The sequence below is a fragment of the Planococcus citri genome, chromosome 2 (assembly GCF_950023065.1).
Source record: "Planococcus citri chromosome 2, ihPlaCitr1.1, whole genome shotgun sequence".
Lineage (NCBI taxonomy): Eukaryota > Metazoa > Arthropoda > Insecta > Hemiptera > Pseudococcidae > Planococcus > Planococcus citri.
In genome coordinates, this window is record NC_088678.1 from 48,956,562 (window position 1) to 48,980,611 (window position 24,050).

Sequence of the window (24,050 nt, forward strand, 5' to 3'; positions counted from 1 at the left end):
AATCTTTGTCGAAAATGCAAGATTTTTTTTCTTCAGTTTTTCATTTAAAAAGTGAGGGTAATTTTTTGCAAAAAAACGACAAATTTTTAGCAAGAAAGGAGATTATTTGGGAATACACAACTTCGAAGTTGACATACATTACACGTAGTCTACAGGAAGTCTACTTTACATGAAGTTTACATAGATTACACGACAAACGTAGACTATGTAGACAAAGATAGTCTACACGTAGAGAACCAACCCTGGGCTTCTGGTAAAAAAAATTAAAAAATTAGCATTCAAATAATTAGAGATGAGAGGAAACTTTCAACGGAAACTTTCTTGAAATTTTTCAGGAAATTTTCCGGAAACTTTCAAATTTTTAAATTTCCATTTTCATGGAAATTTATGAAATTTATAAATTTTTGCCAAAACACTCACCAGAGTTCAGCATTTTCATTCATAATAAGGAAATTCTTGTAAACAGTAAACAAACACCACTAGATTATGACATTTAAAACAATAAAATATGTTTTTCTTGGTTTTAAAAAAAATTTTTGAATGAAATTTTCGAAATACATGTATATACACAACTTGGTATCATTTTTTCAACAGGTGTAACAATAACAAACCTAAAAATGAACCATTTTGAGGCAATTTCTTGAAATTTAAAAAAATATTGCACATTTTTTCAAAAATAAATACCTATAATTAGTTGTCTCCTTCAAGAAGTTCAAGGACTCTTCAGATCATCGACCTTTTATTCTCCTCAATTTTTTCTGGTGCAGTTTTTTATTTTTTGTGAAGTAATTCAAGTAATCGTTGAGTTCTTGAACTTGGTCACATTTTTTAATTCATAAAACACCACACAAATGACATTTTATTGCAGAAAATATGAGAATAAATGAAAAAAACAGAATTCTTGGAAATTCATCAGTTTGTAGTTGACCAATAGCATTTTAAAACTGGCATTTGTTAAAAACCGGTATGGGGTGCCTCATTCATCGAAGAAAAATAAATTTCCAGAAAGTTTCCGGAAAGTTTCCGAAAGTTTCTGAAAGTTTCCAAATAATAAATTTCCTGAAATTTATCATCTCTACAAATAATTATCACGCGAAGAATTGAAATATTATATTTTTTTGAACTTCCAAAGCACAAACTTACCGTTTCTGTTTCTTCGGATTTCACAGGACAGCTCGCAAGATTCATTTCAAACACTTACTCGCCGAAACACGACTGATGAAATGTGTATGGGTGTGAGGAGGGGAGGGGAGAGTAATACGACGTTTTCAAAAACCAAAATTCGTAAAAAGAAATCTCAAAGTTGATAAATTTTAATCGACGATATCTAATTTCTTAAAAATCATATTCGTTGAAAAACAATACACGCCGATCTCATGACAAAATACATTTTCACAATTTGCGACATGAAAAATTTATTAAAATGAAATTACAGATACAAACATCACATTACTAGTACATTAAAATAATCATGATGAGGTGCAGTATCACATTTCATTGTTTAGAAAAAATCTAAAAAATAAGAAACCTTATTCAGCCTCATCACTGGTATGGTCATGATAAGGACAATCAGTGGTTTCTTCAGTCAAATGTAACCAATAAATTATTTCCATAAAATCTTCTTTCTGGTAAAGCTGCTTGAATTCTCGAATTTTTGATTTATCACCATCAAAAGTCCACGTAATAATTTTCTTAATCACATCCGGATATTTCTCACCTTTCCAAGAAAAATGTCTTCTTGCCTTACTTCTCATAATTTTGTGAATATTTCGCCGCTTAAATTTTTTAATTTTTCTTTTTTTTGTTGAAAATTTCCAACGCAAAAGTTCTTCTAATGCAGAAAATGATAAACAAGCGTCTCTTCCATTAATGTATCGTTCGACTATTTCTTTCATGAGGAAATGAAACGCTTCGTGGATCCGAAATGTATTTCTGAATCGCTCCGCCTTATCTTCATCGCCACAATAACACCAAGAAACAAATCTTGGAATATTCATTCTTTTCAAAGCTGAAATACGATAAGTTGACCAGCAAAAACGTTGCTGAAAATTGTCAATTATTTCTTCTTTAGAAATTCTAATTTCTTCAGGAGTAAGACACTGAGTTAGGAGATTATCAATCTCAGTAAACTTTTCATCTCCGTTAGGTCTATAGACATCCCTGTACTTATCATTTTCGCGCCAAAATGATAATACCACCTTTCTTTTTTTTCGATTAGCTACTTTTGGGTCCGAATACAGCTCGTCTATAAATTTGAATAAATTCGTCCAATTTTCAACTCTCCACAGTCCTATGATGCAAAGCTTTCCAGATCGTAACAAACATATTTTCAAGCGGTTCTGTAAATCTGGTTTTGGAGAGAAAAATGTAAGGAATTCGTAAAATTTATCCAGATTCGAGTATAATAAATCTCTAAAACGATTCAAAAGTTTAGTTTTGTTCTCTATCACATCAATCAACATCCTTTCCTTGATTTCCTGCTGTTCAGCTAAGCTCATGCAATGTTCAATTAATGAATTAAACTCAAGATAATCTTTCAATAGCGAATTTGGCCACATCTTTAGGAAAAATGTCTGTCTAATTTTGAGTGTTGTTCGAAGTAAAATAGCTTTCAGGAATTCAACACTGTAGGGACTTTTACAGATTGACTTGGAATTCATCACATCATAAGCAATACTGCACCTTTTCTCAATCGCTATATACTCAACCAAATCATCTGTTGCGCTGTTCCATACATGTATCAAAAATTGTACGATATCGTCTCTACTCCTCTTTTCATTTGACCAGATCTTACCCAATAAATTTAAAAATCTTTCACCTCCAATCACAGACTTGACATGTCCCCAAGCAGCTTTTGCCAGCTCTTCTTCTCCTACAGCAAAAAAGTTCAAAATAATGGACACTGGATGTTTCAGATATAGACGCTCGAGCTGATACCGGGTCAATTTGGAAAATAAAACCATCTGGTACTTTTGCATCCAATGATGCTGAATGAATTTCCCTGCCATTTTCAGTTGTTCGTCTTCGTCGAAAGAATCCCAAAAGTGTTCATACACAGACCAGTTCCTCTCATCTGCAGATTTTAAACGATCAAGTAGGTCAGTATGAGCCCAGTTATAGAGAAAACTGTAGGAAGTACTTTTTCGTTTATATTTAATCCAGTAGTCAGTCATTCGATGTTTGCCGCCTAGTCGGCCTTCCTTCTCCACTTGCTTGAGAAATTTTTCACTCAGTGAGGATATTGGGAAATCCTCAATATAATTCACTAAGAAGTTTTTCGCAATTATTTTAAACATCAAGTCGTTATCGTTCAATCTTCTAGGACACGATAGCGCCTTTTCTGCAGTTTTTTTGAAGTTAACGTCGCCATTGTTGTCCCAAACAACTCCATAAGGGAAAAAATGTCTTTTTTCATAATCGTCACATTCCTGTATAGGCCTTTCTATGGTATCTTCTTCTTCATACAAGTAGCAATGAAAAACTTTCCTTCTTTCGTATTCGTAACAATTACACATTTTCATAATATCTTCAAAACGATAGTACTCCATTTTTTTATCGATCTTTTCACAGACTGTTTTAATTTTCTCTTCAATGCGCTTTGGTACCTCAATGTTATCGATAATTTCGTGGACTTTTTCAAGTCTGTTGTATTCTAAGCATATCATACGACAATGAGAATAATAATAATCCCACGTATTCAAAGCTACTGTGAGACAAGCTATGTCTTCCAATCTGGGAATGGGTTGGAAGTACGTATAGTTGTTTTCCAAATCAATGTCGGTTGTTTCCATTTTGCAAATTGTTGGTAGGTACCTAATTACACCCAGTTCCTGAAACAAATAACATACAACAAAAGTATGAAGTTGAGGAGCAAATCTCAATTAAAATGATTCTTAAATACGGTTATTCTAGAAAGGTACGTATTTTAAAGGGAGTGAGAGGGTTCTCCAAATGAATGATTTTGTTATACCAGGTAGATAATCAGCTGCTTTAAGCTCGGTCTTTAAGTTATTAAGTTGCTTATCCTGTGGAGTTTCTTAGCAGTTAGCACAGTGTCCTCAACGTATTGAGTAAAATGACTGCTTGGAAAAACTTTCAATTTTCTCCTACGTTTTCATTCATCTTCAGAACTTGTTTGATTTTTTGGATAAATCAATTTTAGATGCAGAATATAATATGTCTTAATCTAGGTATATCTAGTTTTTTTTTGAAATGTGAAAATCTTGATCTTGAATTCTAAAAAAATACTGAAATAGTCAATTTTTGTCATAAATCACTCGGGAATATCTTCTACCCAGCAAAGCCCCCCCCCCTTTGACTCATTCAATTGTGGTATCACTCAAGAACACATTCATACAGCGTGTAAAAATAAACATCCAGTGTCCTCGAATGATTTTGGAATTTTTTAAAATTTTATATTCTCACCTTGTAAAAAAATCACCTACACATACATTTCAATCTGTCACCTCAAATTTGCAATTTATCTGTCCTGATCGAAGAATTTTGAACTTAAAATAGGATTGAATTTTCAGCTACCAAAATTGACCACAAACGCCTTCTGCGACTGTCAACTTTGGCTGGAGACTCCAGATCAGCTAGAGTTGCGGCCTTGGAGGTAGAAGAAGTTTTAAATCGTTTTCTTGCAAAAATTGGCGAATTTGCATTTTTTTTTTTTTTTTTTTTTTAGAAATTTGTGACTTTCAAATCGTGATGAAATATGCTTTTCGATTCGTTTCTACGAATTCAACTACCAAAATTGATCACAACGCTTTCTGGAGGTGTTTGAAATTGCTGGAGAAAAGCCAACTTTTGCTAGAAGTTCTAAATACGAGTAGGAAGATCGGTTCGAAAATTTAAGTAATCGATTGTGGAGGCCGACTTAAGCATACAAATCAATTTTTAAATGTTCGCCTCTATATTTACTCTTCTTGTAGAAAATTAATACCACCATTTTAAAAAATTTTCAAAAAAAAGGGAAAAATCTCAACTTTGGAAGCTCAAAATTTGAGTTTGAAGTTTGAGTGATACACCATGCTACCACGCTCTTTCAGTGTGCCAAATTTCATCTCAATCTTTACATATTTTATATAAGTTCAATATTGAAAGTATGTACTATGAAACTGTGTTAACTGTGAAATAGGTACCTATGAATTTTTGAATCACTCATCTAATAAGTACCTACATATAAAATTTGATCTTTATAGTTACACGTAGCCCATAGTTCAGAAATGAAGGCGCAATGAAAGATGAAAACTTGAAGGATGCTACAGCTTCTTTAGTTTTGAATTTTGGCGCACAGTGGCCATTTTTGAAGTCTTTTCTGTGTTTGTTCGAGAATTCAGAAAGATCGCTATGATTTGTTAAAAGTTATTATTTCCATAAGAAATTCAATTCCATAAAATTAATTTAAGAGTGCGTAACATTTTGATTTTCTATCTGACACTGCCTTCCTAAAATCAAATTACCTACCAAAAAAAGCTGCAAAAGTTTGTTACATTTCATTATGCATTCTAATAGAGTTCTTGAGTTAGCCTTAAAACGAGGAAAAATTAACATCGTTCCAACAGAATTTTTTTTCTGAATCGGTCACAACTAAATCAAAAGAGCTTTGGACCCAAAATGAAGGAAAAATTAAAATTTCCCAAATTAACATGAAAAGCTGAAATTTGGTATGTACCCTATTTTCGACCTTTCAAATCGATTCGAAATCGTTTCGATCCATTTTGAGCAGTCTTGGAGCTTGTAGCAGATTTTCGAAAGTTGAAATTTCCAAAAAAATTCATTTTATAAAGTCATAAAGCTACATAAAATTTACTTTCATGTAATTGGCCTAATTTCAACATGATGTGTCAATTGACGGAGTTTTAAGGCGTTTTGAAGTCTCCAGCAATATTTTGGAAATTCCATATTTAAAAAAAAAAAATCCTCAAAAATCACGTAGGTACTTACTTATAAACTCTATTGGAGCTTATCAGTAACCTACTTGACCCATAATATGCCAATTTCCTTGATTTGGTCAGAGGCTTCAGAACAGCATTACCTCCAATCGGCTGAAAATGTTGGAATTGAAGTATAAACTAAATTTCAGGTTTTTAACTTATTCATTGCGTAAAATTTTGTGGAAATTTCAACTTTAAGAAATCTGATGGAAACTCCAGAACTTCTCAGGTACCAACCTACTTAAACGGTTCGAAACTGCTTCAAAACGATTTGAAAAGATCGAGGGGGAAGGATAGTCGAAAATAGGACGAATATCAAATTTTAGTTTTCCTCGTCAATTTAATGAAATTTCTGAATTTTCCCTCATTTTTGAACCTTTCATTTTTTAAAAACTCGCGAGGAAATCTCTCAAATATGGCTCCAAGCCACCCACCCATTGGAACAAAACAAAGTTCGATCGAAAGAATAACATTTCTTAAAACCTCTCTGATGAAAATTTTACAAACTAAAATTTCATTTCTGATTTCTGTTGCCAATTTTTTAATATTGAAAAAAGCTTTTAAAAAACTGTATTACGTAGATACTTAAATATTACACTTTTTTCAAAAAAATGATTTTTTCAAATGCGAGAAGAAATTTGAATTCATTTTCTCAATTTATTAAAATAAAATTACAGATAGGAACACCACATTTACTAATACATTAAAATAATTATAGTAAGGTGCAATATCACATTTCATTGTTTAAAAAAATCTAAGAAATAAGAAACCTTTATTCAGCCTCATCGCTGGTATGATTATAATACATTGCACAATCAGTAGTCTCTTCAGACAAATGTAACCAATGAATTATTACCATAAAATCTTCTTTCTGGTAAAGCTTCTTAAATTCTTGAATTTTCGATTTATCACCATCAAACGTCCACGTAATAATTTTCTTAATCACATCCGGATATTTCTCACCTTTCCAAAGAGAACTTCTTTCCACTCCGCTTCTCAGTATGTTGTGTATATATCGCCGCTTAAATTTTTTAATTTTTCTTCTTTTTGTTGAAAATTTCCAACGTATAAGTTCCTCTAATGAAGAAAATGATAAACAAGCGTCTCTTCCATTAATGTATCGTTCGACTACTTCTCTCATGAGGGAACGAAACGCTTCATGGATCCGAAAAGTATTTCTGAATCGCTCTGCCTTATCTTCATCACCACAATAACACCAAGAAACAAATCTTGGAATATTCATTCTTTTCAAAGAATAACTATAATATATAGACATTGATCTGCGAAAAAATTTCTGAAAATTGTCAATTATTTCTTCTTTGGAAATTCTAATTTCTTCAGGAGTAAGACACTGCGTTAGGAGATTATCAATCTCAGTAAACTTTTCGTCTCCGTTTGGTCTATAGATGTCCCTGTAATTACCATTTCCGCGCCAAAATGATAATACCACCTTCCTTTTTTTTCGATTAGCTACTTTTGGGTCCGAATACAGCTCATCTATAAATTTGAATAAATTCGTCCAATTTTCAACTCTCCACAGTCCTATGATGCAAAGCTTTCCGGATCGCAACAAACGTATTTTCAAGCGCTTCTGTAAATCTGGTTTTGGTGTGAAAAACATAAGGAATTTGTAAAATTCGTCCAGATTCGAGTATACTAAATCTCTAAAACGATTCAAAAGTTCAGTTTTGTGCTCTATCACATCAATCAATATTCTTTCCTTGATGTCCTGCTGTTCAGCTGAGCTTATGCAATGTTCAATTAAAGAATTAAACACTTGAGATTCTTTCAATAGTGAATTTGGCCACATCTTTTGGAAAAATTTCTGCCTAATTTCAAACGTTGTTCGAAGTAAAATAACTTTTAGGAATTCAACACTGTAGGGACTTTCACAGATTGACGCAGTATTCATCACTTCATAAGCAATACTGCACCGTTTCTCAATCACTACATACTCAACTAAATCATCTGTTGCCCTGCTCCATACATACATCAAAAATTGTACAATATCGTCTCTACTCCTCTTTTTATTTGACCTGATCTTACCCAATAAATTTTCAAATCTTTCACTTTCAATCGTAGACCTGACATGTTCCCAAGCAGCTTTTGCCAGCTCTTCTTCTCCTACAGTAAAAAAGTTCAAAATAATGGAGACAGGATGTTCCAGATATAGGTACTCGAGCTGATACCTGGACAATTTGGAAAATAAAATCGTCTGGTATTTTTGGCTCCAACAACGCTGAATAAAATTCCCTGCCATTTCCAGTTGTTCGTCTTCGCCAAAAGAATCCCAAAAGTGTTCATACATAGACCAGTTCGTCTCATCTGCAGATTTTAAACGATAATATAGTAGGCTAGTATGAGCCCATTCATAGGGATAATTAGAACAATAGGAAGTACTTTTTTGTTTATATTTAATCCAGTAGTCAGCCATTCGATGTTCCCGTCCAAATAGAAAAAATTGCTGGCTTTGCGTCTCCACATCCTTAAGAAATTTTTCACTCAATGAGGATATCGGGAAATCCTCAATATGATTCACTAAGAAGTATTTCGCAATTATTGTAAACATCAAATCGTTATCGTTTAATCTTCTAGGACACGATACTGCCTTTTCTGCAGTTTTTTTGTAGTTAACGTCGCCGTTGTGGTCCCAAACAACTCCATAAGGGAAAAAATTTCTTTTTTTAGAATCTTTGTAATCCTGTGTAGTCCTATCTATGGTACCTTCGGAGAAATAAAAAAATTTCCTTCTTTCGTATTCGTAACAATTACACATTTTCATGATATCTTCAAAATGGGTACTTCCATGTTATTTATAATTTCATGGACTTTTTCAAGGTGATCGTATTCATAGCACATCTTACGACAATGAGAAAAATAATAATCCCACGTTTTCAAAGATACTGTGAGACAAGCTATGTCTTCCAATCTGGGAATGGGTTGCAAGTATGTATAGTTGTTTTCCAAATCAATGCCGGCTGTTTCCATTTTGCAAATTGTAGGTATAATTACATCCAGTTCCTGAAACAAATAACATACAACAAAACCATAAAGTTAAATACCAAACGATTTTTAAATACTTACGATTATTATAGATAGGTACGTATTTTAAAGGGAGTGGGATGAGGGTCCGCCAAATGAATGATTTTGTTATATCAGGTAGGTAATCAGCTGCTTTAACATGGGTAAGGTATTTCAATTGCTTATTCTATAAGGAGTTTCTCAGCAGAGTGGCCACAACATATTAAGAAGAATGGCTGCTTGAAAAAAATTTTTCCTACGTTTTCATTCATCTTCAGTTCAGCTACCGAAATTGATCACAAACGCCTTCTGCAGCTGTCAACTTCAGCAGTACACTCCAGATCAGCTTGAAAATGTTGGCAATCGATTCGTGGACAGTTGGCCTTAGAGGTATAGAAGAAATTTTGAATTGTTTCTTGCAAAATTTGTTTTTTTTTTTTTGGAAATTCGTGATTCATAAATCGTGATAAAATACGCTTTTCAATCCGTCTCCACGAATTTGTAATTCACCTGTCCAAATCGTTTCGGAATGTTGAATTCATGACAGAATTAAATTTCCAGCTACAGAAATTGACCACAACGCCTTCTGAAGGTGTTTGAAATGGCTGGAGAAAAGCCAACTTTTGCTAGAAGTTCTAAAATAAGTAGGTATACAAGTAGATTGGTTCGAAAATTTAGGCAATCGATTCTGGAGACTGACTTTAGCATACAAATCAATTTTGAAATATTCACCTCTAAACATGCCATTCTTTAACCGAAGCATACCTATATTTCTGTTTTCTATCTCTAGCGATTTTTTGATTTTGAAAATCTGAACTTTCCTTAATTTGGCTAGACAAGGCTTCTGAACAGCATAAAATCACGTCCAATCGACTACGAATTTTGAAATTAGAGTGTAAACTAAATTTCAGGTTTCAACTTTAAGAAATCTGATGGAAGCTCCATAACTACTTACTCAAAGGGTTCGAAACTGTTTCAAATCGATTTGAAGTGGGGAGAGGTCAGTCGAAAATAGGATACATAGCAAATTTTAGATTTCCTCATCAATTTTTGAAAATCTGTGAATTTTTCTCATTTTTGAACCAAATTTCATTTTTAAAAAACTCGCAAGGGAATCTCTCAAACTGTCTCCTAGATTTTTTTCAAATTACAATCCGAAGTTATTTTTACTTTTTTCTTTAATTTTCAAAAAACCTGTTATAAGTATGACAATTTTTTTCAACTTTTTCAAAAAAAAATTTTTTTTAAAATCACAAGCCGAAGTTTATTTTTATTTTTTGCTAATTTTTGGAATTTTAAAAAATTAAAAAAAAACTGTTTTATGTTAATTCATTTAACTTTCTCAACAAAAATGAGTTTTCTTTAAATTACAAAGCCGAAGTTTACTTTTTTTTAATAATGTGTTTTTGTACGCTTTTTCGATTTAGTTTCACCCAGTTACGAAATTCTTCCGCCAGTGCAGATGTACGAGTGTGTAGGCTACGTACGAGTATACCTGCCAAGTAAGGTAATCAACCTTCTACCCTCTAATAAATTTTGGTCTGAGGTTATGTAGGTACCTAATAATGATAACCTAACAAATGGACGAGTATTTTAAAAGTTTCATTTATTCTATTAAATCCAACACATTTCTTGCGACAAATTTAAAGCCCATGCACAAAAAAATCTTTGAAAAAGAATTCCTACCCCTTACCGCGTCGCCTGATAACTTGACATTAACTGTCAAAAAAAGTGATACCTAATACATATATTTGTGTGTAGATAGGTAAATGTGACGGCTTCATCACGGCAAAAAAAAAGGCATTGGAATGAAAATTTAATTGATTACCTACATTAGTGACATAATAGTGAATACTTATTGATAAAACAACCATTTATTCAAAAACCTACAACAATAGTATATCTACTAATGTAAAATTTTTCAGGTAAAATGAAAGAAAATTGGATGATGAATTTAATAAATAAATGATAAAAATAAAATCTAGTCATTGACATTGGATTGGTAAGTAATATTGATTGAATGTCTTTAGCATTAAAAAATTATATGAGAAGATTCATTTTTCTTCTTGGGGAAATAATTCAACTTAATGGCTTTTCATACCCATAATTAATGTACTTAACCTTACCCTGCCAAATTTTGCTTACGGTTATTTCCTTCTTATTTTAAAAAATTGTTTATTCCCTCATTTCTTTTTTCCAATATTCAACAAACTACCAACATAGGTATGTATATTCTTTTTTCTTCTTTTAGTTTTTAAAACAATTTTCATCGTCTTTCTCCACTGCTAAAAAAGCGAGGAATGCTTTAATTTGAATATTTTGATTTGGCAAAACGTCTAAATTGTCAAAATGATCTTTCATGTAGTAAAATTATTTTCACTAAAAATTTTCTTCAGCTAACTGGAGCTCAAGTAAAAATGTTTTGCAGCATTTAGAAAAATCACGTAGGTACTATGGCCAAATGAATGGCACAAGAAAAAAAAATTTTGCATCAAGAAAAAAGCTCATGATCCAAGTTATCAGAAAGCGTGTTTAATTTTACTTTCGCGTTATTATTTTCTATCAATAAAACTGAAAAAAATGTCAAGTGTTAAAAATTAGGGCAGTTGACAGTACCTATTATTCACAGATATCTTTTAAGCTGAAATTAATATTATGGGTATCTCTATCTACCTATAGGTACCTATCTAAAATGACATAAAAATAGTGCTACAAATATTCAGTCCATTAAAAGAAAAAACTACCTACTCAAAAGCAACATAGCTCTAATTAATAGGTATAAAAAAGGAAAAACGAAAATCACAACTTAAATCTGCCAAAATGAGAGCAAGATAGGAACCATATTTCATAAAACTGATAATTTGGATTAATTCAATATTTTAGTCCGACTCATCACTGCTATGATAATACGTCATATTCGAGCGAGCACACGTCTTTAACCAGTAAATAATTTTCCATCGATCTTTCTGATACAGTCGTTTAAATTTTTCAACTTGAAACTCATTGCCATCAAAAATCCAAGCAAGAATTTTTTTCAATACATCAGACATCCATCTGTCACGTGTCAAGTACGTTCTCACATTAGATGTTCTCATAACGCCGAGTATTTGGCTCCTTTTGAACGATTTTATACATTTTTTTGATGCAAATTTCCACCATAAAAGCTGTTCTAATGAGGAAAATGATAAATCGGTGTCTCTTTCATTAGTGTATCGTTCTACTGCTTCGTGCAAAAAAAGTTGAAACGCTGTATCAATTGGAAATGAACGTTTGAATTGCGAAATTTTTTCCTCGTCGCCGTTATAACACCACGCTGTAAGTTTTGGAACGTTGACTCTTTTCAAAACTATATCAGAAAAGCGTCTCGTATCGGAACAAGTGGTTTGAAATTCGTCCATTATATTTTCTTTAAAAGTGACAATTTCTTTAGGCGTAAAAAATTGAGCTAAGAGGTTATCAATTTCGGCGAACTTTTCATCACCGTTACGTCGAAAGCAGTTCCAGTAATGGAAGTGAGAGCGCAAAAATAAATTGAACGTTTTCTTTTTCTGTCGACGAGCTTCTTTTTCATCTTTGGGATACAATTGGTCTATAAATTTGAATAATTTAGCCCAATTATCAATTCTAATCAGTTTTCTGATGATGAGTTCTCCGGATCTTAACAAGCGCTTTTTTACACGCATCTGTAAATCTGAATCTAAAGTAAGAAAGTTTAAAAATGCATAAAATTCTTCTCCACTGCAGTACAATAAATCACGAAAACAACGCAGAATTCTCGTTGATTCTGATTCCATCGCTGTGACCAACAATATTTCAGTGATTTCCAACTGATCACTCACATCTAAACAATGTTCGATGAATGAACGAAAGAATCCATATGAATAATTCCATAAGAAATGCAATCCATTTTCCAGAAGAAATTGCTTCCGGAATTCAAGTGTTGTTCGAAGCAGAACGACTTTTAAAAAGTTGAAATTAAAGCAATTTACGCGAGATTTTGAGTTAATCAAAAAAAATTTGGCAGCAATCGCACAATTTTTTACATTTATCAGGTAATCGATCAAATTATCAGGAGCACTGCTCCATAAGTCAATCAAACACCTTAAGCTGCTGTTGTCTTCTCGATACATTTCTGAGTCCAAGATCACATTAATCAAACTTTCGAATTGCTCCTCGTTGATTGTTAACTTGATGCGTTCCCATGTCGCCATTACGAGCTCTAATTCTCTCAAACAAAAGTAATTCGTAATAATGACAACAGGCTGTTCTAAATACAAACAGCTGAGCTGATATCTGCTCATTTTTGAGAACAGAACCATCTGGTATTTTTTGTCACGTCGAATCAAATTTTTGGTCATCGTCATTTGTTCATTTTCATCCAAGAAACCCCAGAAGTACTCGTACGCACATATAGGCAAGTTAGGGATGATTGCAAGTTTGATACGGTCAAGTAGCCGACGTTGGCGATTCTGAAAGAGATGATCATAATACCAACCATCTAAAGTATTTTCTTCACGACGTCTACACGCAAACCAATACGCTGTTAATTCATGCATACGGCAAGAAAAATACTCGTATGTACTCAAAAATTTGTAACTCAACGAAGATTTGGGAAAATCCATTATACGGTTCTCTAAGCAGTATAAGGTAATCACTTTGAACATATCGTCGCTGTCATTTGATCGTTCAAGACACTGTAAAACTTTCTCCGCCGTTTTTTTATCGTCGATGTGGCCATTCATGTCCCAAACAGCTCCATGAAGAAAAAAATGGTATCTACTTCCGCAAGTGTGGCACATCCCTCTCAGAATATCAGTATTGGACTCGAACATTTCGTTTTTAATAGTTTCACTGAGTGCAGTAACTTTTTTTCTAATGCAGTTTGGTATCTTCATGTTATTGATGATTTCATTCACTTCATTTAGTTCATCTTTACAGTCCTCCAACTCGTCGTGATGAGAAAAAAAACAGTTCCACACATCCACAGCTGCAGTGAGAGCAGCCATGTTTTCTAATCTTGGAAAAGAAGGAGAATATGTAGCTTTGTTTTCTACATCAATACCAATAGCCGCCATTTCCTCAATAGTAGTCCAATCCAATTTCTGAAACAAACAACGTAGGCACAGCATGAGAACATAGTTGGGTGGAAAAATCCCCGTAGAGAACCCCTCTCGGGCATAAACATAAATTTTTATTAAGTAGGTACCTACTACGTAATACAAGTCATGTCATTAGAAATTCCGTTGCTAAGTGGCCAATCTAAAATCTCAATAGAGAATCTCACAGTAAATACATCACCGACTTTTACCATTAGGTGCCAATGAGACCCATGAAAAAATTGAGTCACTCAAACAGAAAATTAATGTTCTTGCAAGGTTTTCAATTTTTCCGAAATAATCTAAAAATTGCATAAATTGATAAAAAATTGAAAGACCAATTATCATCCTGTAAAACATGGTCATATTTTCAAATTGTAATCACGTTTAGAAGCCTAATTTTAAATCGGGCGGATCGCGTAAAGAAAATGTCCGAAAATTTTACCAAATTCAGTAGAAATCTCAATTTTGAGTTAAAAGTCACTCAGAAAAAACATTAATTCCGAAAGTGCCCCTAAATGGAAAATGTGGGCTCTCAAATTAAGTAGGTACCTACTCAATTTTTCCAAATGTGGTTTTTTGGGAAAAATTCCACAAAAGAGTAATTTTTTGTCAAAAAAGTTCAGTAAAATCTGGTAACTCGGGACGAAGTGTACATAATTTGGGAAAATTTAACCTTCAGAGTTTGAATGGTGGTATAAGTGCTACAATATTGAACTGGGGCTTCGAAAAAAATATTATTCGTACTTGAACACATATAATCTTGGTCTCGTACATCAAAAATGTGAATCCTCAAAGGTAGAAACTCTACCAAGTTATTTGAGCTTATAAGATAGTCAAAAATGTCGCTTTTATGCCTGGAATTATCATTTTCAAAAATAATAAAAATAATCACTCTTTCGACAAAAATTGCGAAAAAAGTGTCACTTTTTGCCAATATGGGTAATTCCCAAAAATTCTTGCTTTTTCAAAAACCTGATCTTTTTCCCAAAAATTGAGCACCGAAAAATTAACCTTTTTGGCGAAAATTACCAAAATGTCCCCTTTGTCCCTGTCCCGCCTTTCATCAAAAAGTTATAAAATAGTTGAACTTTTTTGATAAAAGTTGCGAAAAAGTATCACTGTAAGTAAGTATTGCAAAAATTACCAAAGTTTCATTTTTTTGCCAAAAATCTCTGAGAAGCCTTGCCTTTTTACTTGCCAAAGTCAAAGATCCAGCGTTTTTGGCCAAAATAAGTAGTTTTAAAAATGTGATTTTTTCCAAAAAAATCCAAAAAAGTTGCATTTTTTCAAAAATTGTTATAATGTGTCCTTTTTTTTTTTACCAGGAATTTATAAAAAAAAACTTTCTTTTGCTAAAATTATCAGTTACCTAGTTGCCCAAAATTGCCCAAAAAGTCTCGATTTCTTCAATCAAAATGTTGCAAAATTGTTTAAAATTTTGGCGAAAGTTGCGAAAAAATATCACTATTTTGGTCATAAATTGCCAAAAAGTTCTGCTTTTGCACTTACATAGGTACCTATACCTACCTAGGTATACGTAGTTCTACAAAGTTTTCATCGAGTTCCACTTTCTTATTTTAATTAAAAACAAAAAGTTTTGGTTTCTTCGACGATTTTTTTCTACATTAAAATGTTTTGATTCGGTTTCGTCTCCTCTTTGGTTAATTTTTCGAGCTTTTATTGTTACCTACTAAAAAGATTTAAAAAAAAAAGTACTCACAAGACCTGGAATTTTTAACCGTTTAGTGAAATTCAAAAAGTGGTCTAGGATTTCGATGGCAATGACCCAGGTCGACATAGAATCTCAAATACCTACTATTTTTTGGAACTGAGTGAGTCATTTTTTCCACAGAAGGTATGGCTTTTAAAGATTCCCACTCCCTTTTGAAAACCTATATTTCCCAACCGGGGGCTTTTTCTCAAGCTGAAAATTTTTTCCAGTGACTTTCAACCAAAAATATTAGATTTATGAAGATGTCAAACAAGAATGCGCACTTATATTACAAATATTTAATTCTTGCATACACCTTCGAGGTATCTATTATCCTTTAAGCAACTCAAAAGTCTACTCGTATCATGTCGACTTGTTCACCTCAGTCATCTCAGGAATGATTTTCTCAAACTAGATATAAGATTTCATAAAATTCCAAAACGTTAAAAATTGTAATTGCGGTGAAGGTGAATCATGAGTCAATAGAGAAAGCAGAAATATCAGGTATCCACCATTTCCTACCCAGAAATAAGGTTTTGTAAAATTAAGTTTTATAAGTACTGATTAACCTCTCCCGCCTTCATCATTTTTTTGGCGCTTCAGTTTTGAGTTGCGATGATGGAAATGGAATATCCTAGTATTCCTAGTGATTTATGAACTTGACAAATGATTATGATTTTTTTTGAGTTTCATTTATTGTTAATAAAAATATATGTAGGTACGGTAATACATATTAAAAATTCGAAAATATTTTGTAGGTACATTTTTCAAACATAATAATATATTTCATAATAAAAAGAGCGAACGGCAAAGATAGGTAATAAAAAAACACAAATAAGTACTCGCATGTGCCTTGGACTACACAAAGGGCACTTAAGTACGTAGAACGAAAAAAAAAAAAAAAAACGGCACCAATTGCCATAATCTCCTCTATCACGGGCGCGTGTAATCAAACATCGTTTAAAATTGGGCCCCTTAATTTTAATTTGAAGCTGACTACGAAGATCATTCCAAAAACTTATGATTTTTTTAAATTCTTTATTACGTACCTACCTATTAGGAATAATTTTTCCGTGAAACCGAAACTGTAGGTCCAATTTTGATGAAAATTAGATAATTATGTTTTCCACCTCTTAATTCATATACTTGCTTCCCCTCCAGAGTGTATCAAACATCAAGCCATACTCTTACCCCCACCTAATAATATCTATTCGAACCAGAATCGCCAGTAAACCGAAAAAAAATTGACACGTACATAAGGGCTCTTTTTTTTTGGAAATTGAACGGACGGTTTGCGTTCTACAGAGGTTTAAAAATTATTGATGCAAATAAAGAGCACCAAATGGACCAAAAACTTATGTTTTCCACCTCTTAATTCATAGTTGCTTCCCCTCCAGAGTGTATCAAACATCAAGGCATACTCTTGCCCCCACCTAATAACATCTAGTTGAACCAAAATCGCCAGTAAACCGAAAAAAAATTTGACACGTACAGTAGGTACATGAGGGCTCTTTTTGTAGTCTAAGGCACGTATTTATTCAATTGAAGAAAAAAGTCATTCAAGAGCTTCAGAATCAGAACAAAACAACATTGCAAGTAAGTAATGAAAACTTAGTAGGTAACATTGATTAAACGTAATATTGATACAACAAAATAGGTACCTATTATTTTTTTTTCAATTTCAAATACAGGGGTAAATAAAAATATATTTCTCTTATGCAAATAGGAAAGGAGAGAAAAATCGCAATTAGAATCAACTAAAATGAGAGAAAATAGGAACCTGCATGTAAGTATAGCTATAATCAAAAAAATAATTAGGTAAGTATAGCTGGTATAGCCAACATATTGTATCACATTTTTATCACGAATTGCCTAATACAATGTTAGTCAGATTCATCGCTACTATGATAAGTATACTCTCTACAAAAATGACAATCTCTTCTCGGATGTAACCAATGAATAATTTTTATCGTACCTTCTTTCTGGTAAAGTTGTTCAAATGCTTCAACTTTGAATTCATTGTCATCAAAAATCCACGCAATAATTTTCTTCACTGTGCGTGGATATAATTCTTCTTCGTCACATATATAGTGCGGGAACACTTCACTTCTCATAGCACGGTGTATTTGCCTCCTTTTGAACTTTTTAATATGTATTTTTGATGAGAATTTCCAACACAAAAGTTGTTCTAATGCAGAAAATGATAGATTAGTGTCATTGTCATTAACGTATCGTTCTACTGTTTCACGCAAAAAAAGTTGAAACGCCGTATCAATCGGAAATAAACTTTTGAATTGAGAAATCTTTTCCTCGTCGTCGTCATAACACCAAGCAATAAGCTTCGGAATGTTCACTCTTTTCAAAAATAAATCAAAACGCCGCCATGTATCGGTATTGGACAAAGCTGATTGAAAGTAGTCGATTATGTCTTTTTTGGCAGTTGCAATTTCTTCAGGAGTAAGAAATTGAGACATGAAGTTTTCGATTTCAGTAAACTTTTCATCGCCGTTTCGTCGAAAGCAATGCCCATAATGGAAGTGAGAATCTAAAAACGAATTCACCGCTTTCTTTTTTTGTTTACGAGCTTCTTTTTCATCATTGGAATACAGTTCGTCTATAAATTGGCATACTTTTGCCCAATTATAAATTCTGTTCAGTTTTCTGATGATCAGTACTCTAGATCTCAACAAACGCTTTTTTACACGCGTCTGTAAATTTGGTTCTAAGGTGAGATATGTCAAAAATTCATTAAATTCTTCCACACTGGAGTATAATAAATTACGAAAATGACGTAGAATTTTAGTTTCATCTGATTTTATAGCTTTTATTAGCACTTTCTCCTTGATTTCCATCTGGTCAGTCACATCTAAACAATGTTCGATTAATGTACTGAACACATCGGAATAGGCCAATATCAAATCTAGTCCCTTATCCAAAAAGAATTGCTTTCTGAATTCAAGCGTTGCACGAGGGAGAATGACTTTTAAAAAGTTGAATTTATAGGGACTTACATCCTGTAGTTCTCTGTGAAAAAATTGTTCTGCAATTGCACAATTTTTCACATTTATCAGGTAATTGATCAAATTATCAGGAGCACTGCTCCATAAGTCAATGAAACACTGTACTCGTATGGAGTTGTCATTGCAATACATTTCATGTTCCAAGACCTCATTAATCAAGCGTCCGAATTGCTCCTCTTTGATTGTTGACCGAACATACGCCCATGCTGCATGTATCAGCTCGAAATCGTTTGAACGAAAATAGTTTATAATAATGGCAGCAGGCTCTTCCAAGTATAAACTCCTGAGCTGATGCCTATTTAGTTTTGAGAATAGGAAAAACATCCTGTTAGTTCTTTCACGTTGAATAAAATTCCTTGTCACGGTCACTTGTTCATTTTCATCCAAGAAATACCAGAAGTATTCGTACACATACAAAGGCCAGAAGGCAGGAGTATCACGTTTCAGACTGTCGAGTAGTTGCTGTCGGTGTCGGTGTCGGTGGTTATCTGAAGCCTTTTCTTCATTACGTTTGAACTCAATCCAATAGTTTATTACTTCATATTGTCTCCTGCCAGAACGAGTTTTATATTGGTTACTCAACGAAGACCATGGAAAATCTTTCATATAATTTTCCAAGCAGTAATTGGCCATGATATGAAACATCAAAACGTGATTATTCAATCGTCGTTCTGGGCACTTCAAAACTTTCTCTGCTGTTTTTTTGAGGTCGATATGCCCATTTGTGTCCCAAACAGCTCCATAAAGAAAAAAATGTTTTGTATTTTTAAACGCGTTGCAGTTGCACATCATCATAACTTCCGAATGGTCGTACCCATAATCTTGTAACTGGCTGTAAATGGTATCACAAAGTTCAATGATTTCTTCTGTAATGCTGTTTGGCATCTTCATGTCATTGACGATTTCATTGACCTTTTCGAGCTCATAATCACAAGAATTCGTATGATAATGAGAATAATAATAATTCCACAAATTCAAAGCTACTGAGAGAGCGGCCAGGCGTTCTAATTTTGGAAAAGGTGGAAAATATGTGTATTTGCTTTCCAAATCAATCCCAACAGTCTCCATTTCAATAAAAGAAATCAAATCCGAATTCTGAAACAAATAACGTAAGCACAAACGTAAGAATAGAGTTGGCTGGAAAATCCCAGTAGGTAGAGAGCTTCTCACAAGAAAGCCTCACGAGTTTGCAGTAACCGATTTCAAAAGTAAGAGGACCCATAGGATAATCCACTACAAAATTTATAGCTGCCCAATCGCAAAACTACGAGTCTCACAGGGGTCCAAAGTTCTCAAAATTTTTTGATTTTTCCAAGGGTACATCAAGCGTCAAACAGTCGCAGAAACTATGAGGTTTTTTCTGTGCCCTAGTTTTACAAAAATTTGTCAAAATATGTTCAAGAAATATAACTGGGCAGCCACAACTTTAGGCATCGTCTTTTCTAATCAAAAGTTTAGGTTTCTGCATTTTTACGCGATTTAGCTGAGTAAGCGCATCTAAAAGAGTATTTTTAGGGCCAAAACTTTCAAAAAGTTGCCTCAAAAATGCGAATGGGCGGTTTAAACTTTGGAGACCATTTTTTTCTAGTTACAGAAGTTTTCTGAGGCTTGGGCGCAATTTCAAGTCTACGCATCCGAAAGGGTATTTTTTGGCCCTAAAATTTTCAAAAAATTGTTCCAAAAGTGGTCGAAAAATACGATTGGGTGGCTTCAACTTTGGGTATCATCTTTTCTAGTTATAATTCAAGTATCAAGTTTCCTGGGGTTTAGTCGAGCTTTTGAGCCTGAACATCTGAAATGGTATTTTTTGGATTTAAAATTTGAAAAAAAATTGCCCCGAAAGTGATTGAAAAATGTGATTGGGCTGCTACAACTTGTAAAATCGTCTGAAACTCTACTTCTGACTAGAAATATTAACAATCCCTAAACGCCCAAACGCATTTTTCGGCCATTTTTGGACCATTATTCACCTCATTGGCTCATGATTTTTTGACGCTTCAAGTATTCTGGTAAACACTTTTTCTGTTTTACGCACATTAAAATTTTTTTTTAAATCATAGAAGTGTTGAAAAATCAAAATTTTTGAGACCATTAGAACGTGTACGTCAGTGAGATCCGTATTTTTGCGATCTAACTTGAAAAAAAAATCTGATCAAATTGGTTACCTACTGCACATAGACCAAGGGAACCCATTAAGCAGGTATGGAAATACGCCATTTTTGGTTGTAGATTTTGAAGTTTTGAGTAGTTTTGATACTGATGTGATTTTTTTATTTCAGTCTTATCATGAAATGGAATCAAGAGAATGGTTGGAAAACATTAATTTACATATTAAAATAAGTATGATGTAAAAAAAAAGGTGGTAAATTGATGGTATTATAATAATAAATCGAATCCTAAAAAAATTCAACATCTCAAACAAAAAATTGAGGGTCTTACAAAGTTTTCAATTTCCAAAATAATCCAAAAATTGATTTGATGACATTTGAAAGAATTTCTATATCTAGGTAGTTAATAAATAAGTAACTACTAGTCACATTTCGAAGTTATGTTAGAAAACGCAGTTGAGATGCTTTAGGCACCAATTTTTCAGAAAAAAATCCCAAAATTAGCACTCTTTCTCAGAAAAACCTTCCCCCGGCCCTTCAAATAATGTTGGTCCCTTTTTGTAGTAAAGCTTCTGAGAGCTGAAAAATTTTAAAAATGAACAATTTATATCAGTACTTACAAATTGTTTGAAAATGTTTCATTTCTAGAGGCCTTTTAAATAACCACATTTTCAAGAAAACCCCGCCCTTCTAAATCCCTCGTTTCAAGAAAAAAATCTCTGTCATGTCTTCCCAACAATACGGGTCCCTTACATGTACATTACATACAGAGACCTCGCTGAAGTTGTATACAACATTAATCTATCAACAAACCCGATTAATTGTTTTCAGGAATTTGGGAAGGGACTAAGTTCCACTTACTCATTTAAATATACATATAGTATTTATATCATGAAAATGGACTAAATTCCAAATTGGAGAATTTTTATGTTTTTAAAAACATAAGAATTCTCCAATTTTTTGGATTCCTTACGGTCAGGGGAGAGATGAATCAGATGAGGGGCTTAAATTGGTAAAATATGTTGACTTTACCCGAGTAGGCATTTTAAAAATTTTGTACAATACTTCGATGTTTTAATCACATTTTGCGAGATTGAGGGGCTCACTTATTTTTCACCGAAGAGGCTGAAAATTTCATAGCGTGTTTTTCCAACTCAAAATAACAACTTCAGGGGATGGTACTGAAAAAAATTGGAAAATATTCTCGCATTTGCACCCCACAATTTCTTCTTCGTTATCTTATTTTGATTACGTAGATAGGTACATGATATTATGTAGGTAAAGTAGGTATACGAAATCGAGTTAAGAAAATAAGGTAGGTACTCGAATGTAATGTGCGCGTGTGTGTCGATATTAGATAAGAACGTAAGAACTTATTCAATCTAAAATTAATTCTGGAAGCTACGACTGTATCCCTCAATGATATTCAAATTCAGGATTAAGTATTTCTTTATTTTAAAATGGTCAACTAAAAATGGAATGCAACACAAACGATAAAAACATAACATCAATGATGTGATAACGGAACAGAAAATAAGAAAAGAGAATATTATTGGCGCGACTACTACGATACAAAGCTACATAAGACTACATACACACTACACTCTCCTGCTCCTTGAAATGCTTTGTTAGATGGGAAGAATCACATCCAGCTGATTGTGTTCTCCTTTCCCCTAGTGCATCGCACATTTCACATTACCTTTTTGTTTAGGTACCATGCAACGTGGTGCAATTCAACAACAATTTAACTTGCAACATGCATCGCAACTGGAAGTCTGGAAAGTGGAAGCTGGAACCACCATCAGCCACGAGTATAATGCAGTGAAAGGTTTATTTTCAATCATTTCATTTTATTTTTATTACGATTTTGTAGCATAGCCTTCACATTGGGATATCCTTTCATGCCTTTACTGAACAAAATTATGCAAAACCAGATTTTCTTTTCCATTTTGATATCCCAAGAAACCTGTCATAGGTATACTTGATCTGAATAATTTCGTATGTATAACTAAATCGAAAGAGCATGTCCTAAAACTCTCGTACTTTATCAACGTTTCATGTACTGTACGAGTAGGTAGTTCATTTTCAGATTTTCGACGAATTTTTAAAGATTTAAAAAGTTAAAAAAAAAACAGTTTCAGGACCAATGTGAATTCTTTCAATCTAACTACCTCAGATCAACACTACTTTTGGGCAATTCTACAACTTCCGTCGATTTTTAAATTTTCTCGAGAATTTTCAATTTTTCATATCGTAGGTACCTATACTTAACTCTGGAAGGACCAGAAATAAATTTTAGCATTCGTAACTTTTATCGGTGCTTATCAGGCAATGGACACCCTCTCGACTGTTTAAGGTGGTTAGGTAGGTACCTATACTGAGTGAGAAATTCCAAGAGTGCTACCTCCAAAGTAAATTTTTAATCAATTCGCAAATTTCGAAAAAAATTGGAAAAAATAAAATTTCCTGGCATGCGAATTGTAAATTTTAACACAATGCAAAGTGAATCACACTATTTTTCTGACAAGTGAATTTTTTGACTTTTGGCGAGTTTATCAGATTTCAGTCGAAAACTGAGAAGAATCAAAATAGAATCGAAAAATAAAATTTAGAACCAGAGGTGAATTCACTTTTCCAATTGCCAAGACTTTTGTCAAATTTTGGTAAAATTGAACATCGATGCTTTTGAAGACTGTTTAAGCCACTTCGTAAAATTTTTTTAAGCTAGGTAATTTACATTTCATACTCTTAGCATTTTTCCTTTTAAAGTAACTAGTGAATGTTTCTCATTTTAATTCTATTATATCTAAAAAATAACGTCACTACAAGTAAACTAAGTACATATTTATATTGTGACTTGTGAAGTACGTCTACGTAGATAGATATACTATAAAAATTGTGAAAACTTACCCCCGTTAGTTCAGAAATGACTTTAAAAAGTTCAAATCTATTCTGCGACGATATTAATGCTCGTGATTTATTATATTTTTAACCGTTCGAAAGGTAAAAATGAATCAACACACGTACGCAATTTCTGTTTGTTTCGGTAAAAAAAGGATGCGACAACTCCCGAAAAACGCACTCACGACCTAACAACTCTCTCGATGTGAACGACTGACTACACGTGCTTTCCAGCCGCCTTCTCCTATGTA

At 33.2% G+C, this 24,050-nt stretch overlaps 1 protein-coding gene across 3 annotated transcripts; it reads right to left on the bottom strand.

The window, feature by feature from the left end:
• Positions 1-1,101: 1,101 nt before the first annotated feature.
• On the bottom strand, positions 1,102-24,050 carry LOC135836237 (uncharacterized). 3 transcript variants are annotated; one of them, XM_065350939.1, is made up of 2 exons: positions 23,809-24,050; positions 1,102-3,830 (listed from the first exon to the last, which is right to left on the bottom strand). In XM_065350939.1, exon 2 carries the CDS (start codon positions 3,789-3,791, stop codon positions 1,530-1,532), a length of 2,262 nt encoding a protein of 753 aa, XP_065207011.1. In that variant the 5' UTR covers positions 3,792-3,830; positions 23,809-24,050; the 3' UTR covers positions 1,102-1,529. The 3 variants fall into 3 exon arrangements, 2 of the variants coding, with proteins under 2 accessions (XP_065207011.1, XP_065207012.1); XR_010557012.1 differs by lacking the exon at positions 1,102-3,830 and adding an exon at positions 10,656-14,062; XM_065350940.1 differs by lacking the exon at positions 1,102-3,830 and adding an exon at positions 16,441-19,885.

Excerpts from the sequence above, each read along its gene's own strand:
- LOC135836237 (XM_065350939.1), bottom strand. The coding sequence starts at position 3,791 with ATGGAAACAACCGACATTGATTTGGAAAACAACTATACGTACTTCCAA.